The 18,960-nt window shown below is 38.1% G+C and overlaps 1 protein-coding gene across 1 annotated transcript in view; it reads right to left on the bottom strand.

Annotated features, from left to right (window-relative positions):
- Positions 1-18,960, bottom strand: part of CAP2 (cyclase associated actin cytoskeleton regulatory protein 2) — a 70,077-nt gene that overhangs the window by 20,517 nt on the left and 30,600 nt on the right. The window contains exons 4-7 of the mRNA XM_049824089.1: positions 16,500-16,577; positions 3,159-3,302; positions 2,840-2,925; positions 929-1,034 (exon numbers count right to left, since the gene is read on the bottom strand). Coding sequence (XP_049680046.1) covers positions 929-1,034; positions 2,840-2,925; positions 3,159-3,302; positions 16,500-16,577 — 414 coding nt within the window. The remainder of the gene's footprint in view (positions 1-928; positions 1,035-2,839; positions 2,926-3,158; positions 3,303-16,499; positions 16,578-18,960) is intronic.

Here is an 18,960-nt window from a genome sequence, read left to right on the forward strand (position 1 = left end):
AATTTTAAAATCATTAGCTCTTCTCACATTCACTGATTATAATAGAGTAGGGTGTAGCAAGTGTGAATTTTTGTACTAAATTAAGGAAGAAAATAATGCTTAATATTTTAAATTTTTACTACAGAAGCCTACAAAGCAACAGATAATTCCAGTCTTCTAATTTATCATGTTTAAACATTTTTGCATTGCTTCAAACTGAAAAGTATACACAGATCATGGTCTCTCCTGTGTTTGAACCTGTGCTTGAATACTTCAGTAGTGTTCATTGCCATATATATACTTACATATTCATTGCCATCATCTTTCTGTGCATCTCAGATGTGACGCACAGAAGATGTTTATATAAATATATAGAGTGCATAAATAGTTAGGCATACAGTTACATTTACTCTCTCTATACATATGTATTTCAGAAATTATTTATATATGTATAAAATAATAGTTTTATAAAGATAGCTATCTATGAAGTAATAAATTCGTATGTATCCTTTGTGTTTCTTTTTCCTGTTATTAAATATCTCTCTTTGTTCAGATTCTTCCCACCATTCTTCCCCTTTCCTTGTCAAGTTGTCCCAATTTTCCTTTAGTCTGACATGTCCTTCAAATTTTGGGGGTTTGTTTTTGTTCCTGCCTTCTACTGTAGCATGCCTGGAGAATTGTGTCTGCCTTTCCTCACCATCTGCAGCTGGGGGTTGTGGCTATAATCATCCCAAATAATTCTTCTCCATTCCTCCAAACCTGTACCACAATGGCCTGACACATCTCCACCTGTCTTTCAAACTTTTATTGGCTTGGTTGGGAAGTCCATGGACCATGACTTCTGTTCCTGGCCTAGATATTTATTTTTCCTGAGCTAATGACCTGCATTAAAAGTCAAATTGGTTACTGGCATTTTATGGTTCTTCATGAAGAAGGAAAGAGTACTTACAGTTTTACTCCAGGTGAGACCTGTGGTATGATGCTCTTTGATATATGCTTGAAGCTCAGACCAGATGTTCAGATATGACTTCACCCAATCAACGTGGCGTGTGTCACTGTAAAAACACAGACAATATTTATGTGTGTGAATGTACTTAAAACCAGAAAGCACTGCTACTTTTGCTTAAAGTAGATAAAACCCAATTTCTGCCTTAAAGCGATGGACAAATCAGATAGCAGGCAGCCAGCCAGCCTGCCCAGTGCTGAAAATACTGAGGCTTGCTACACTGGAAAGCTTTTAGATCCTTCCAGAAGACAAACAAGGGCAAAGGATGCCTCTAGCACAGACTGCTTCCTGCTGGAAGGGTGTGTCATCGTTCTGTTCAGGTTCAAAGTCAACTGAAGAAGCACTAAAGGTATATGGAGCTGTGCAGCGGCTACCCAGACTCAGTTTCAGGGTGCTGAATTTTAGAAAATCAAATATCCGTGGGTTCTGTAAGATATTCTATCTTCCAAGTTCAAATGTAGCCAGAGTAATACTGGATCATGTTATAGTCATCAGTCTAAAATATTTATACATCAAGAATTTTTAAAATAAAAGTCACAAATTGACTCTGGAATAATTATTTGGAAGGCTTAGTCTTCCAATGGGACAGTAAGTGAAAACAAAAATATGTAGAGAGAGAGAAACTGCTTGTAAGACAGAGTCCTTAGTTATGAAGAATTATTACTGAATAGTGACAGCTATGGACTGGATGCTTACGAGGATTTGGGTGTCTACCTCCTATTATTTTCTTTGGAGTTTGATGCTTAATACTCCTGAGGATATGGTTTAATCCAAAGCCTACTGAAGTCAAGAGAGAACCTTCACTACTTTGGAAGACATTGTGATCTGATTCAGTGAAAAACAGGAAAAGAACTCCTTATTAGGGGAAGAAATAAATACCTAAATAATGTACCCTGTTTATACCGTTAAGTGAGACATTTTCTTCTCCAGAATTAAGTACTAAAGCTATATTGTAAAAATCTTCAGTTACTCCAGTAGGTACTACCTTCAGTAGGTAAACTAAGGCTTCATGAATAATATATACTATATATAATATTTTATATTATAATATGAAATATGAAATATTATATATAGACTATATAATATTTCATATTATAATATGAAATATGAAATAGATATAGTATATAATATATATTTATACATATACAATAAATAGAAATAAAAGGAGTTTATATATATAAAGTTTTCCTCACTGAAGAGGAAAAACTCAATAGCAAATACTGTTCTTCACTGGGTTATAAAAATCAAGAGCCAAAATCTGGCCTCCAAAAGTACCAAATCAACAGGATTTATATAGGATCTTTTTAAGAGGGCATAGGAAGAACCTGTATTGTTTCTCTTTGTCAGCTCACAGACCACATTCATGGAACTTTTCTGTGAATTCCATGTGCTCTTTAACAACAATGCAGTGGTACAGAAAAAAATCCAATTGGGGGCTATGGAATTAGATGCTCAGTTGTATACCTCTACCACCTAAATACACTTTTTCAAGCGAAGAGCAAGAAGAGCAACAGTACGAGCACACAAATCAGACAAGGACGTGTAGCAGCTAGCTAGCCACATGTTGATATGTAAATATGCATTAGCATATAAGTTTATGATGCTGGGATGCCAGAAAATTAAATATATTTGTATAATTTGCAGAGAGTGAAAACCAGCACTGCTAGAGCTACTGCCATCCTTACTGCAACATGCTGTAGGTCAAAGATGAGGTGGGGAAAATATATTACTGCAAGCAGATTTTATCAAATGCTTTTTAGTTTACAAAATGCTTTCTGTGATGGCATTGTCAACCTATTGGTGTGATTAATGCTCTGCTCTCTGGCTAGTAGATACTGGGGCTTGGCAACATACCTGTGCTTGTAGTCCTTTAATACCCTGTTAGTATAAAAGGTAGCAGCATCATTCATCTCCTTGACATAAGGGCCTGGTTTAGGAGACTAGGACCATCAACCCATGGTAGCAGGAAACAACAGAAGGAGAAAGGAAGTAAAACATTAGTCAGACACCTCCCCTGATGTATTCAGTATATTACAAAACAGCTTCTTGGGTGTAGTAGACTGAAGAACTATGTAGATGAGACTGCAGAGTTCTGCAAGATTTGAAACTGTTCTGGGCTGCACCATCCAGAAGCACATTTACAGCCCTCCCAACCATCCTGTGTGTCACTCACCACTGCTATCCACCCAAGGGCAGGTATGCTTTCACTGACGGCTGAGAGGTGGTTGAACATTTTACTTCCTCTGTTCCTTTCTCTGAAGTTCTGGATTTCCTGAATCTTCTCTGATATTGGCTTGAGAAGCATTGCCACCTCATTCTGAAAACAAAAAAAAGGCGACACTGTTGTTTCCATGAGTAGTCCAAAAACAACCTGTGGTTCAACATTGTCCTCCCTGCCCGTGGATTTAACAGTTGGAAAGAAAGGTCAGCATATTCTCTACATTAAAGTAACAATTTAATTACCCTCCTCTGGTTGCAGCAGCAAAATGCACAGACAGTAAGTATTAGTAATGTGTTGCAGCAAAAATTGTTCTCAGCACTGGCAGCATTTTTACATGCTGCCCATGTTAAGACCCATAGAGATCCCATAGCTCAGAGTTAGCTGAATGCTTGTATTTTTCATCTGATACCCCTGGAACTTTTTGAGAGTCTTTACACTGGCTTGAGCTTTTCAGGTTATTAACCAAGTTGTTCTTTCTGCAAGAAACACAAACTACTTGTTGGGTTAGTAGCCTCTTATCATCTGGCAACAAGACTGAGAAAGTAATACACTGAAGGCAGTATCAATTTTAGCTTTCCCTATTGGTAAGTTTTAATGTTTTAATTTCTTTTGGCTGCAAGTTATATGGGAGGATTTCATGGGAAACATACTGCCTGCAAGCCATGGTTTGGGGAAATTCTCCTGTGTTAATCAGAAACGAATGGTATCCAGGGGAATGACTGTTGAGCAGAAGGAATAGTTTCTAGAGTGAAGAGAAAAGCAGAATGAATGCAGAAGCTATCCAAGCTCTTTCCTGTGCAAAGTGAATGTTAATCCCACTGGCCCAGTGTCTCAGAAAAACTAATTTAGAGCTCTAACTTACTGGGAAAAATTCTTCCACTCAGAAACAGCACATTGAGGGACAAGGAGTCATTAGTTTACAAGCAAAACAACTGCTGTACCTTGCAACCCTCTAAAATGATTCTATAAAAACAGTCCAATTCTTTAATACAAAAGTATGCCCACAGAACCTATACTATGTCCCACCAAAGAGAGTCCACCGTTCTGATTTTCCCTAGTACTTCACTTGGAAATCAGTCAGGATGTAGCAGACCTCCATATTTTTTCTCACCTTTTTTTCAGAACTACTTGTTTAATGGAATTGGAGACAACTGATCCTCATATTCTTGAGGATTATGTCCTAAATTATGACCCATTATGCTGCCACGACACACACAAGATGATGTGCGTGTATGTCTTGCTTGATCTCTGTCATCTGTAAGAGATTTCTTTTCACCATTCCACAAGACGTCAGCTTTACAGAATTTTATGTCACCTTAAAATAAGCATGTCTGCTATGGACCAACATATGTCAAAAGACACTCCAAAAAACATGACAAAAAAAGGTTCTGCATTTTTTAAAGAATTTTGATCCAACTATGGAGCTTTAATATTTTAGTGGTAATTTTGAGGAAGGCCTACGCATCTGAAATGCATGGGGATATTTGGTCTTCTCCTACAACAAAGTGGGTTGGGAGAAAACAAATATTTACAATATTACTGGGAGATGAAAAGATTTTTTGTTGATGGCTTAATGACCAGCATAAGTCATTAAGTCTGAAAAAGCCCTGAAACCTCCATGATTTGTAGTTCTTAAAAACTGATTTTGTTGCCATAACATGATAAAGTCTGCAGGAATTCTTCTTTCTAATTTTTGCTTGTTTACAACATGCTGCAGCTGGTTGGTTCTCTCTTATTTTGCAGGGAAATCTTTCAAGTATGACAGTAGTTAACAAAACTGAAATTTAAGAAAGTGCTTGTTCTGCTTTGATATTATGCCAGTTTTCCTCCCATAAAGTCTAAGGGATATTTACAGTCCTTAGCTTACTGTGAATCTTCATGGCCCAGTTCCAGCCAAAGAGAACATCAGGGCTAAAAATACAGCTCCACAAATGCCTGCTATATCTAGACAGCACTGGGAGGCAGCATGTTTCTGTGGATAGGGCATAGAAGTGGGAGTCCATAAATGGGGGTTCTCTTTGCCTCCCACCAAATTATCATCAGGTTTCAGAAAAGCTGTATTACCTTTCTGTGCTTTAACTTCCTATATATGAAATTATGCTAATATAGCTGTTCTATTTTGTAGAACACTTTGATATCTACAAATAAGAACGCAAAATTAGGGCCAAATATTTTCCTGAATGATACTGTAAGACCCACACCTCCCCCTACTCCTACTAGAAAAATTCCCAACCACTTTTGTGAGGGTTTTCTATCAGTGGTACAGACAGAATTTCTGTCCCTCAGAACACAGGACTTAACCTGTCCAGTGAATCTGTTGTTTATAAACATGCAGTGGATTTATGTAATTTCACAGAAAAAGTGCCTTGTGGGACTTCTAAAGGTGAAATATATATTGCTAAGGAAAGTAGCTCAAAGTAATCATTCATTTGGCACTGTAGTGACACCAGAAAGAGCCACAAAGGGCTTGAAGCTTTGCTCAGCTCTGTCCCATGTGAGATGTACTGGGAGAACAGTACAGCCTGCCTTCCCTTCACTGTGCACTTGTCCTGTTCTGCAATGGCTGCTGGCTGGCTGCACAAAATGTGTGTGTGTTTGTGCAAGCTTCTTGTGATCCAAGTGTCTATGTAAGGGTTGGACACAAAGGAATACAGGCCTGCAAGGAATCACTTAATTGAGTTCTGTCTCCCCATAGTCAGGGCTAAATTTTTAGTTAGTGATTAAACTGCAGATGAATTATAGTGTATATGGCATATGGGTATAGAAAGGCTCATTAATTCTAGCAGTGATCAGTCTTGTTTAGCTCTACAATGCAGAACCAGTTGTGCTGAGGGTTCTAAAAGAATAATCTCTTTATTGCAATGAATATTAAAACAGCTGGTTGTTAATAAAATGATTGTCTATACTGTATCTCTAAGAAAAAAATGAATTCAGGGAGATGAATCAGAGCTGTTGGAAAAATCTTCAGCATGCCTTTGGCATGTGCTAGATAAAATTTCTTGTCATTTAAGACACAGCACAGTTGTTTAATAGAAATTTAAGAGTCTTTGTATAAACACCATTCCTATTATAATATCAGTTTTGCTGAAATGTTTAAAAATGCAACAGTGGCACAACTTAGAAATACCAAAAGTAATTCCCAGTATACCTTTATCCTTTTTAAAGAGTTATTAAAACCAGATGGTCTTTTTAAATATTAATACCTAAATAACCAGCCAGCTTTGATCCATGTCTTATAATTCTTACTAGAAAATTAAGAGTAGTAAGACTACTATAGTGATTAGCCAAAACACTCCAAAAAAGTTACAGCATGCAACAAGAACTGCCTTAGGCTTTGGCTTCAGAGATTTAACAGTCTCAGCCCAGTCTCATAAAATGGCCTGGCATACCAGTATTCCAACAGACCAAACCAAACAAACTTTCTTCTCCTTCACATTTTTGCAATACTCACACGAGAAGTCCCCCAGATGACAGGTTTAACAGGACTGGGGCACATGGATTTAATTGAGGAGAATAGCCTAACTTTTGGGGTTTGTGATTTTTGTGATTTGCCTGTGAAGTCACACTAAACTGAGTGGCTTGCTTAAACTTTGGCTGCTTAAGCTAGTGATTACTTGAAAATCTCAGCTTTAATTTGAGAAAACGGGTATTGTTGTCCAGAAACCTGCCAGCATGAATCACAAAGGCACAAAACCCAGCAGGTAAATATAGTTTTTAAGATCTTATGCATTTTTAAGCTAATATTACATTGTTTTGAGGGGTGAGATTGTTTACTGAAGATTTTTTATGTTGATGAGTGGTAACACAATTCAGACCTCACTACTATAGTGTTTAAATCAACCTGACCTATTATGAAAAAACCATGGCAAGAGAACAAATACCCTTTTAAGTTACGCTAACTGAGGGGGTGGCAACCTTTGGCGTAGGAGCAGTAAAAGTAAGCTGAGAGCATTTCGGATTAGCAGCCCCTTCATTTTACTCAGCTGCAACCAGAACACCGTGACTATAACCTTTATTCCATGGTATACAGTTCTGTTATTTTCTTCTGTCAGTTCAAAATCTCCATCATACTTACATTGTATTTTTCACGTGCAAGTTTGAAACATGGAGTTGATTTGAATCAGCTGTCTTTGTATATGTTGGCAAGTAGCGCAGCCTAATAGGAATGGTTCTGTAGAGCAAAACAGTTGGTGCTGAGGACCTTACGTTCACATTATACGCATTTGGGGGGGGCTGTTTTGGACTAGCTGTAAATTGTGGTTTAGGTGCTGTCTGAGAGTGTATCTTCCATTTAACTTCATCAGAAATATACCCATTTTGTACACCCTAAGACTGTTCTACAATGTGAATCACAGCATAGTAAAATGGGGCTGATTTGAAGGAAAAATATAGTCCCACTGTGAACTAAAACATTAATGTAGACAGAGCCATTATCTCTGCAAACAGCCTAGTACAGTCCCATCCCACATTTCATCCTTTCAAGGGATGAAAGATGTCATGGATAGCATCCACCCCACTCAGTTCTAACAATTTAAAAGGTAAGCATCTGCTTTCAGCTGAGACTTGATTCCCTCTATTGTAAATGAAGAAAGAGTGTCCCTGAGGAATTCTTTCCACCTATTAATAGATGTTAGAAGACTATATATTAAAAGACATTAACAGATGTGAAGAATGCACTCTAGAGGTGCTGCCATTTACTGTAAAGAGAGCCTAGAAAGACACCTTACACAACATGCCTACCTTAACAGTTAAAGCTGATGAGCAGAATCCCATCCTGTGTCTATAGGAATAAGATACTGGTAGCTTCAGTGATCACCAGTGAGATGCTTTTCTAATATGAGTGGCTATGATTCTAGAACTAAAATAGTTTTAGATTAACTGTGTGTCGTGGTTTAACCCCAGCCAGCAACTAAGCACCACGCAGCTGCTCACTCACTCCCCCCCATCCAGTGGGATGGGGGAGAAAATTGGGGAAAAAAAAAAAAAGTAAAACTCTTGGGTTGAGATAAGAACGGTTTAATAGAACAGAAAAGAAGAAACTAATAATGATAATGATAACACTAATAAAATGACAACAGTAGTAATAAAAGGATTGGAATGTACAAATGATGTGCAGGTCAATTGCTCACCACCCGCTGACCAACACCCAGCTAGTCCCGGAGCAGCGATTCCCTGCCCCCACTTCCCAGTTCCTATACTAGATGGGACATCCCATGGTATGGAATACACTGTTGGCCAGTTTGGGTCAGGTGCCCTGGCTGTGTCTTGTGCCTACTTCTTGTGCCCTGGCTGGGCATGAGAAGCTGAAAATCCTTGACTATAGTCTAAACACTACTGAGCAACAACTGAAAACATCAGTGTTATCAACATTCTTCACATACTGAACTCAAAACATAGCACTGTACCAGCTACTAGGAAGACAGTTAACTCTATCCCAGCTGAAACCAGGACACTGTAATTTCCCATATTTTGTATTTTGTAAAAGGCAATCTGTAAAGAAGACTTTAAAATTTAATTTAGTCCGTTTTTTTGTATATATGTCTTTTAAGAAAGGCCTATCTTTTTTGTTGTAGCTGTGTATCAACAATCTGAATGGAATCGGTGTTCAGATTAGGCTGAGGAATAACCTCTTTCTTTAAGTATATAGAAAATATATTTTTTTTCCAGTGGTGAATCTAAGCTAGTTGGTAACTTTGAGTCTCCCAATGCTGCACCTAGATTCCTCAAATGCTTACTTTTTTTTTTCCTTTTCATTATTACTTCCATAATGAAATACTACCACGTTTTGTTGGCAGCTGTCAAACTGTTCTTTTAGCACTGCCTATCTCTACCTCTCCTTGCAGAAAGTGTTTCAAATTCGGTACCACAGTTTTGCTCTTAAAATTGCAGTATAACCTACTGCACCTTAATCCAATGCTTTCTCTGCAAGCATTTTCTGATTGGCAGAAGAGACCATCAGTGAGATCCTTCTCTGTGATCACTACATTCATGTCCCTCTAGTATTTTGGTATTTTCAGGGTTCAAAGATCTCCTCCTAACTAACTACAGAGAGACATTAATTTATTCTTGTCTCATTTTCTTAGACTGTAAATCTTCAAATAGTGGTGTAACAAGTGTTTGGTTGGTTTGTCAATAGTACAGGTTTTGCCACTTCAACTCACTGCTGTGCAACAGCAGGACTATGACACAGAGACAAATCTGCAGAAATGTCTGGTCAGCTTCATCAGCACAGAAGCTTAAACACATTTGTGTGCTTCCAAAGTGACTTAATTGGTATTTGGCTTTTATTCCTCTTAGATAGCACTTAAATTCTCAATCTAACAGCCAATATTAGCTGTAGCAATTTTGTGCTTTGTGGGAAAAAAACAGGGAAGACCAAATCGTAAACCCCACATGACAAATTACTAATTTAGTGATTTGTGGGTTTATTTTGAAATGTAACCTCTGAGCGAGGGCAAATGGAGAGGAACATGAAAGACAAATACCTTCTAACTAGTGGAGAAATCCAGGGCCTGATACAAACTGCATGTGTCAGTTTACAGCAGTGCGGAGTCGCACCCAATGCTTTTGGCCAGGACTCTGGCTGGTTTTTAAATGGACTCTATATATTGTTTTCCTGTCCACTACAGCTCTCCATGGGCAGTATATTCAACAAGGAAGTGTCCTTCTGCTTTAGGTACATAGGCAACTTCCCACACCTAATCAATAAGAACAATTATACTAATGAACTGTTTTCAACCTTTTGATTTACTCCTCCTCCATCTTTGCTGCTGTGATCATAGTCCATGTCAGTGGAGCCCAGGGCATTCCGGGTAGCAAAGTTCTGTCAGAAAATGGTGATCTGTTGAGCCACAATTGCTTTGTTCACAACATCTGAGATCTGACAAGTCTTTGCTAAAGCCAGTTTGGTTTCACATGTCCCAGGACAGGGATGTTACATGGTGCAAGCTTCCAGCCTTGGACATTCATGTAGTTCATGTGAGATCTCCCCAGAGACAAACTGTAAGACTGCCAGGTTCAGTAAGCAGTCCTGGAGTCTGCATAACTATCAGAATTAAAAAATCATTGGTTGTGGTCTGTTTTAGACCAAAGTAAAATTAGTAAAAATTGAAATAACCTGTGAACTGAAAAGCCCTGCTTTTCAGTCAGCTGTATCCCCAGTGCTTTCCCTTTTAGAAGATCACGCACAGTCCAGAAATCCTGGAAAACAATTGTGTTGCACAGAGAAAGGAGTGTTCTGGTTTGGATTTGTGTTTAGCAGAAATAAAGAATATGATACTTCATGGGAAAGGGCATGTCCCATCAGCAAAGCTCAGTGCGATCTCACTGGTGCAGTATGAATGTGAACATAGCTACAGTGATTGAAATCTAGCCTGGTGATTTTAGGACATTATTTTAGGAGACAGCAGAATTCCTGTAAGAGTCTGTAGAAACCCCAGAATTGCTTAGCAGATATGTCAGGTGAGGAGCTAGACAAGATACAGAGTATCATCTTTGATAATGTCTTACTTTTGGGGTGATGCTGTTCTTAGTCCAAGTATAGACATACTGGAGCAAACAAGCGCAAGGAGCCTTTGCTTACTGGAGCCTGGTTCCTGCACAGAATGTGAACTGCTGGAGTCTGTGCCTGGTGGTGTTGATGTGAGCCAGTCTAGAAGTGTGCTATAACATGCATCTCTGGCTCTATTTCTCTTCCGTACAGGCTGGGAGATGTAGCATGGATCATGGCCCTTCTGTACTGTCTAGATCCTTAAGTGTCTCTGGGCAGAGCTTAAGAGCTTCTTACAGCTGTGCACCACTGGGGCAGAACTGAATCTCAAATGCATCCATCTTTTCATTGCTATTGACCTGGGAGTTGCGGCAAACACAAGTGAGGAAAGAGAAGTCGTACAAGGATACCTACTGAAGTTAACTACAAGAAAGACACTGAGGTGTTGGAGCACGTCCAAAGAAGAGCAATGAGGCTGGTGAAGGGTCTAGAGAACAAGTCTTATGAGGAGCGGCTGAGAGAACTGGGGTTGTTTAGCCTGGAGAAAAGGAGGCTGAGGGGAGACCTTATCACTCACTACAACTACCTGAAAGGAGGGTGTAGCGAGGTGGGTGCTGGTCTCTTCTGTCAGGTAGCTGGAGATAGGACGAGAGGAAATGGCCTCAAGTTGTGGCAGGGGAGGTTTAGATTGGATATCAGGAAAAATTTCTTCACCAAAAGGGTTGTCAAGCATTGGAACGGACAGCCAAATGGTTGAGTCACCATCCCTGGGGGTATTTAAAAGATGTGTAGATGTGGTGCTGAGGGACATGGTTTAGTGGTGCACTTAGCAGTGTTAGGTTAACGGTTGGACTTGATCTTAAAGGTCTTTTCCACCTAAATGATTCTATGATTCTATGATCAGAAAATATAATGAGCTTGAGGCTAGTTAAATGCAGTTGAGCACCTTTGAGAAAAAATTATGAGATAAGAGGTGTTGGGGCTATCTGGAGACTGGTAATATGTTTACAATGAAGCAATAATCAAGGATTAAAGTAGACCTGAAACTGAGTAAGAGTTTGCAACAATATAAAAAAATGAGTCTGTAAACACTGTAAGGCAGCAGGCTAGTGACTGAAAACTGTCAGTTTGCCCATCACTGTGGCTGTGACCTCATGTCGCATGCAGTTGTAGTCTTGCTGATAATAGAAATATGTCAACAGTTTGGCAAGATTTCAGAAGACAGGAGGAGGGAAGGGGTTCCCTCTGGACCTCAGGACTCTCAGGCTCTGTCCATGTCACTCTTGGCACCTTCTGTAAGTGTGGGACCTGAGGACCTTAAAAGGACTGAACCAAATTCTTCCTTAAGCTATTTCTAGATACAGAGGTGCAGGTTTGCAGCAGTCAACCGAGTAGAATGGCAGCAAAACTTGGCTCAAACTCTTTTGCATAAGTAAGTAATAATTTAATGAGGTGAGGAGTATCCTGCTCTTCCTATTTTTGGAAAACAGTAAGGGTGATCCCAGTAAGTATGAGGAAAACTAGTGGGAAATGGAATGACATAAGCAAGTCAAGGTAATTAGAAAACAAATCCTGCTAGGATGCAGAATAAGAACTCCCAGCAGTCCTGTTATTGAAGTACTTTAAAAATAGAAGAGAGAAAAAATTGAGCAATCCTATACTGAGAGAGAGTAGGGAACTGTAAAACTCCATCTTTGATTTCTACATAAAAATTCTGAGAACGAGTCCTTTATTCAAGGAAATTGCCACAACTATTCTGTTCCTACAATAGATTTTTTGCTTGACTATAGAAAATGAAAAACCTCAAGATTTGAAGTCTAACTTCAAATACAGTTTCTTGGGTTTCAGGGCTTTTTTCCCCTTTTCTAGGAAAAAAAGGGAAAGCCCTCCTTTACCTCTTACTTTCTTCCACCCCTCTCCTCACACCTGTGTGTAGAATCTGGATATTTAAGCTAGGTATTTAATTGGAATGTTTGTCTGCACAATGTTAGTAATTAAATCCATGAGCTCTGGCAGTTATATGAACTCAGCATTTTTTTTAAAATGAGAAATTATGTAATCATTTATAGTCTGAACTGCATCTGTCATTTAAATCTGTTTGTAGTACTTCTCACAATGACTATGCTCATCCTGCATATGTTTATATTGATTCACATGAAAACTTATCTCATTAACTAGTTCCCAGGATGGGAACAATGCATTATTCGTGCCCTCAAAGCAACTCTTAAAGATGTTTGAGCTCTTAAAGTGAAATGAAACAACTCATAAAGAGAAGACAGTATATAAGCTACCATTCACAAAGAATTCAGTGCAGTGACTTTGAGCAGTGATCTCGTATGTTAGTATTCATGATCATAAATTAAAAAGAATTTGTTAAACAGATAAAACTTGCTCAGGAACACTAATAACTTTAAAAATTATTACACAATAAAATAATAATATTTTATTCAGAATTGTATTTGGCTTAGACTATGGGAAATAGACAATTCAGATCCAAACTATTTCATAATGGTTTGTGAAGGTTTATGTTAAAATATATCTTCTGAATTGCCCAAGCAACATGTAAACATATGGTCTCAAAATACCTTTTTAAACAACTAAACAACTTCTCACAGAATATAGCAATATTCTAATTTATTTTCCCTTCTCTTTATTCTCTTTACTATCTCTATATATAGTAAACAATTTATAATAGACATATTTTTGCTTTAATGTTTGAAGTTTGGCGTCAGAAAATAATTTCTAATAAGTGGATGAACTGAAGAATCCCATCTTGCTGAATGAGCCTGTATCCAGCAGCCATTAGCTGGGACATACACAAACAGGAATATCAACCAGTGGTTTTGTCATGTGATCTCTTCCACTGCACATACAAATATAGAACATGACCATAAAAAGTAACAGAACATGCTCTCTGCAAAGTAATTTATTGCAGTTGATACTAGATTGGTATGCCAGCTGGAATTACCTTCTCGGCTCCTACTATTTTCACATATACAGATAATAAAGGCTGTGCACTGCAACAGATTCAAAATGAAAAAATATCAACATTATTAACATGAAGCAAAACTCTGCAAAAGCAACTTCTGCAAGCTTAACTGTTTGAAAATGTTTGCTAGTGACTCATAGCAGGAGTTAAAGAGCTAAATGAATACTAGAGCTTCAACATTTTCACAGAGGGGAAAAAATACTGCTTTTTCTATGATATACATTTCTCTCTTTGCTGAGCACAAAAAAAATCTAAGGATTAATATATATATAGGAGCTTTCTTTTTGTTTGAATTCCTTATTCATTAGTTTGTAAGCTGCAAGAGCTGAGCTAATTTATTTTTCCAGGGCATTTTCCCCTCCCTCTTTTTTTTTTAAAGGCACCATGTATGACAGCCCAACATGACAGGAACTCAGTAAATCCCCTCAGTCTCCACACCGCTGTCTCTGAATGTCTACAAAGCTACTATGCCATAATCGCAACTCGCTGGCTCATTCACAGCTTTACATTATAAAGCAAACAGTCTAGACAGCTGAATGACAGAATTACTCTCTTTTCTCTTGCATTTATAGATATGCTGTCATCTTCATTTGCTTTTCTCTACTCTGTGCATTCTGATACACTAATGATTAGCTTTCCTGTTTGGATTCCACACTGACTCCATGGCTCTAGGCTATAAATACAACCAGAGCCCAGATGACATCACATGAATAAGGTCCTGGGGAATGGGGGGGAGGATCCCTGCTTCTTTCCTTCCCCTGGGTTCGCTGGTGATAACCAGCTTTTTCAAAATGGTTAAGCAATGTGGCTTTACAATACGTTTTTTCCTCACTGAGATGGAGATACTAAAAGCCTAATGTCTGGAACATTTACACTCTGCAATGGAAAATACTGTTCAAGTTGAACAAGTTCAATTATTTTCAGGTCTGTCTATAGTACAGCTGAATGTATCTGTGCAAAAAATATGTGCAAAAAAGAGAAAAAGAACGAACAAGAACATGTGTTTGGATGCCTGTAAAAAATGTGTACCTAACAGTCTTTGTTAAAAAAGCTTAAGTAACTGGACTGGGTTTGCTCTCACTGAGAAAGGAACTTTAGTCTGTAGTATTCCTGGTATTTTAATTTTGGAATGGTGTGTACACATGTATTATGTGGCATTTCCTTGGTGCTAAAAGATAGTTAAATGATGAAAGTATACTTTCTTGACTTCAACAAGTTGCAGAAATCTATGCAAGCCTGATAACGTGCAACTAAGACATATGGATACACATGGCCAGCTCTGGTGATGTTTATAGCAAGGTTTTTATTATTTGTTGCTTTTCTTAATGCTTCTGTAACTGTCATTCTGGATTGCTGGAGGCTTTCTTATTACATCTGTGGGGTTTTTTTTCTGCTTGTCTTGTTGCCATTTTTTAAATTAAAGTTTCTAAACTTCATGGTTGAAAAAATCTCAAAGCCTTGACTTGACGTCAGAAAGTTGTAAGGCTAAAAGTGGGGAGAAGCCATTGCCATTCTCACCTGAAAAGCAGAGAACATCATACTGATAGCACATCAGCACAGGAGGCCAAAGAGTGAGCCATAGCTTTTACTCTTACCAGACCTGGGACAATACCAACACTTCAGAACATTGCATTACATTATAGGTCATCGGAAACTGTTCATTGGGGAATATTTTACCTATAAGCATGAAGAGTTTTGTGGGCCACTGGGTGCGATTGTATTCACAGCCAATATAAATGACTGCTTGAGGCCTGTACCAATGGGAATTCTGCCTGTTCTCTGTGAGTCATGACCCACTTTTACTCTCTGAGATCAGGGACAGCTGGAAAAACAACTGATCCCTTCTTGCTTGGAACTCTATAAATCTAAAGTCTCGCCTGGAATATCTGTGCTTTTTTTTTTTTTTTAACTTGAGTACCCTTGCCATTAGAACATACTGATTAGAAAAACTTCTAATTTGTGTCTTTAAGAACAATAGTGCCAGCAACATTTCAATAATTTATACCAGCAGCAGAGAGTTCTGATTTGAAAATATGTAGTTTAATGACCTATGGAGCACGGAGCTAGTGGAAAAAGACAGAACTGAAGGCCATGGAGACAATGTGCAAGTGAAGTCTTCATTCTCTGCACACTCCAAGAGGGAAGGTTCAAGGGTGCTCCCAGAAAAGGGCTACATGATTGCTGTTCACAGGAATGATACAATGTTATTGGCCAAAACTTTGTGCCCTCCAGAAAGTACAAATAAGATTTTGTAACAACTCTGCAGCTTCCCTGAGGTTTCTACTTGTGAGGGGAGGATTTAAATAGCTGCCAATAAAATAAGTATATAAATCAACTTGATATAATTTTTTTTTCATTTTCTTGACAAAATGCTTTGCCTTCCTTCCAGAATTGGCCTAACCTGGACCTCAGTTCGTAGAATATTGAGTCTAGGGGCCAGTATTGATTTTTTCTCTCAATAGCTTATCCCCTGACTTCAAAGTCTGTCATATAGCATCCCTGTGGGGCTAACAAAAAGCCATTTTATTCCATGGCATTTCCAGCTTTCCAGAGAAACACTGATCCCTCTTACAGACATAAGTGGAAACCTCCTTTGGTTTCTTCAATGATTTTATATGTATTGGTACAGAAAAGGTTCTTAACTCTGGACCATGGCTTTCTGATTATTACAGCACCATGCTAGTAACACTGAAAGCAAGGCTCTAAGTGCACTGTATAAATAAACTAGAAGCAAATGCAGGGAATGATATTAAACATATGGGAACACAGCCTTTTTAATACACTGCCTCTTGAAACTCTAGGTCACTCTTCTTACCTCTTGAGGCTCTTGACACTGGGATGCTAACACCAGGAAAGATCTTTGCGCTTGGAAAGCAGCACGTACCATCTCTGCCTGTAACAAAAGGAGGAATATAAATTAAACCTTAGCCTGTAACCTCCAATACCTCTTCTTGGCAGCTCAAAGTCAAGTGTGACAGCTCAAATCTTTCTTGCTGCTTCTCATCTAAATCACAGCAACACTGACTGGAAGAAATGTATTACAGTACTGGCTTAGCTATAAATTTTTTTGAAATCTAAGGTTAAGTTCCCCATCTTCTTCAGATAGGAAATAAAACGAGTTGATATGCAGTCTTTTGGTTATCATTTATAAGATTAGTCACAGGAGGACTTAATTTTAACACTTCAGAGAATGTCTAGGCATTTTAATAGTGATGTTTATACTTGAGTGGATGATAACAACTTATTACTGCTGAGAATGGCAACCTGCAAACTTTGTGTTGAACTGTAACGTAGGCTGTAGCGATGTTTAAGAAGAGCTGAGCTTGGCATATTTGCTGAGGGCCTATGCTGTAATTCATTCCTTGCCTGTCCTCTGTAAGCAGACCCTAAGATTGATGGCTATGAGAGATGGTGGCTGAAGATTTCTGGGCAATTTTACCCAACAGAACTCTAGAATTTGGGTTAAAGCTGCATCTGACAGCATATTTACATGCTAACAGTGTGGATGGGAGGTAAATCTCTACACTTCCCGGTGTTCCCAACTGTTCAAATTTCTGGTCTTTTTTGGTTTTTTTGGACACTACGCATTTTCTGTTCATTATGAATTATGTACATTGATCAGAATCTACTTGCTATTCCAGTATCAGCTATACCTCATTCAAGTGGATGAGTAGTGACTAGGAGAAAGCATTATTGGTATAGAAAAGAACTATTCATAACTAATGTATACTGCTAAATAAAAACCAAACCAAGTGCTGTTAAGTTAATCTAATATGAATAGGTACATTTATAATCACTTTGTGAAAGGGTGGGGAAGCTCATACTGTTTTTCCTTGGGGTTTCTTCAATCTAAAAAGAAAACAAGGAAATTTTATATACAGGCCTATGTGGATGCAACTTAAAATACATAAAAGTCAGGAAATTTGAAGTTGTAGCAAAGTAAACCAGCCAAATTGTGTTTATTCATCTTAAAATGTGATGGCATGAATAAAACATAATCTGTTAGGATGAAAATCACTGCAAGGAAGATGGTAAAAAAGGCCCAACTTGGAGAGTATTTGGGGAGAAGGGGATATTATGGTCTGACAGGCTGAGATTGGAAGTGGGTAATCATCTCTATAAATAGATAAAGAAATAAATAATAAGGAAAATTGTATGAGCATAGGAGACTTAGATTTTCCAGACATAGACATAAATAACATCAATAATAGCAAGGTTTAGATATTCTTAGACATTTCAGAAGACTGACTTTTTGGTACAGAAATTCATAAAACAACAAAGTGTTGTGCTATTTTAAGCTTAGGTTTTTAGTGCGAGGAGGATCTTGCAGAACAGCTGACCAAAAACTAATGTTCTGGAAGGAAGTGATTATGAACGGATTCGGTTCTTCTTAAATCGCAAGATGGACAAAAATAAATCTGCAGCTAAGGCTTGGTAGTTTAGAATGGCAAACTTTTAGAAAATAGAAAAATTAGTGAATGAAGATGACTGGCCTGAGGAACTTAATGATTTGAATGCAGGAAAGGATGGATTTACATTAAGAATGGAAATAATCTGTGCGTGCTGGACAGGAGGGAGAAATTGCAGGAAAGAGCTAGAGTCTCTGAATGAATAAATAACTAAAGCAAGCACTAAGAATAAGTACAAAACCCCCCAAGAGTGAGAAGAGGCCTTGATTATCAAGGAGAACTTTTTTTCAGGCATTATAAAAATATAGAAGCAAAGGAATGATGGATAAAGGCCTTGTTGAACTGTACCTTGCACAGAAAAGTAAAACAAAGCCGTATTTTTTTTTAGATATGGGAACAATAAAGAAATAAAGTAATGAAGTGAGGCCATGGCAGTGACCTGAAGGGTAATTCAGGCATGCCTACATTATTCTTGATGTATAGCTTACCCATTGTTGAATAAATGCTTTTCCCCAACTTCAAGGAAGTTGATGTACATGAAGATATTGAAAGGATAGCTAAGAAGAATGATGATAAATCAATGGGAATTACATCATTTGAAAGGGAAGTCAAATATATGTAGCTTAGTGTGACAAAATCATTGGGTCCATATTATTTTTGTTCTAGAGTACTGAAGACACTGGAAGATGGAAGCAGAAGTAGAAAAGATTTTAAATATATATCATTTGGAGATAGTACCAGATGACAGAAGTACGAAACGACGGATTGGGCAAATATGCCCAAGAAGTGGGGGAAAAAGTATGTCAAGTGATTTCATGGCTGTTAGTTTGACTTCAGCACTGTGCACATTTAGAACAGATTTGAAAC

Source organism: Accipiter gentilis, chromosome 20 (assembly GCF_929443795.1).
Source record: "Accipiter gentilis chromosome 20, bAccGen1.1, whole genome shotgun sequence".
NCBI lineage: Eukaryota > Metazoa > Chordata > Aves > Accipitriformes > Accipitridae > Astur > Astur gentilis.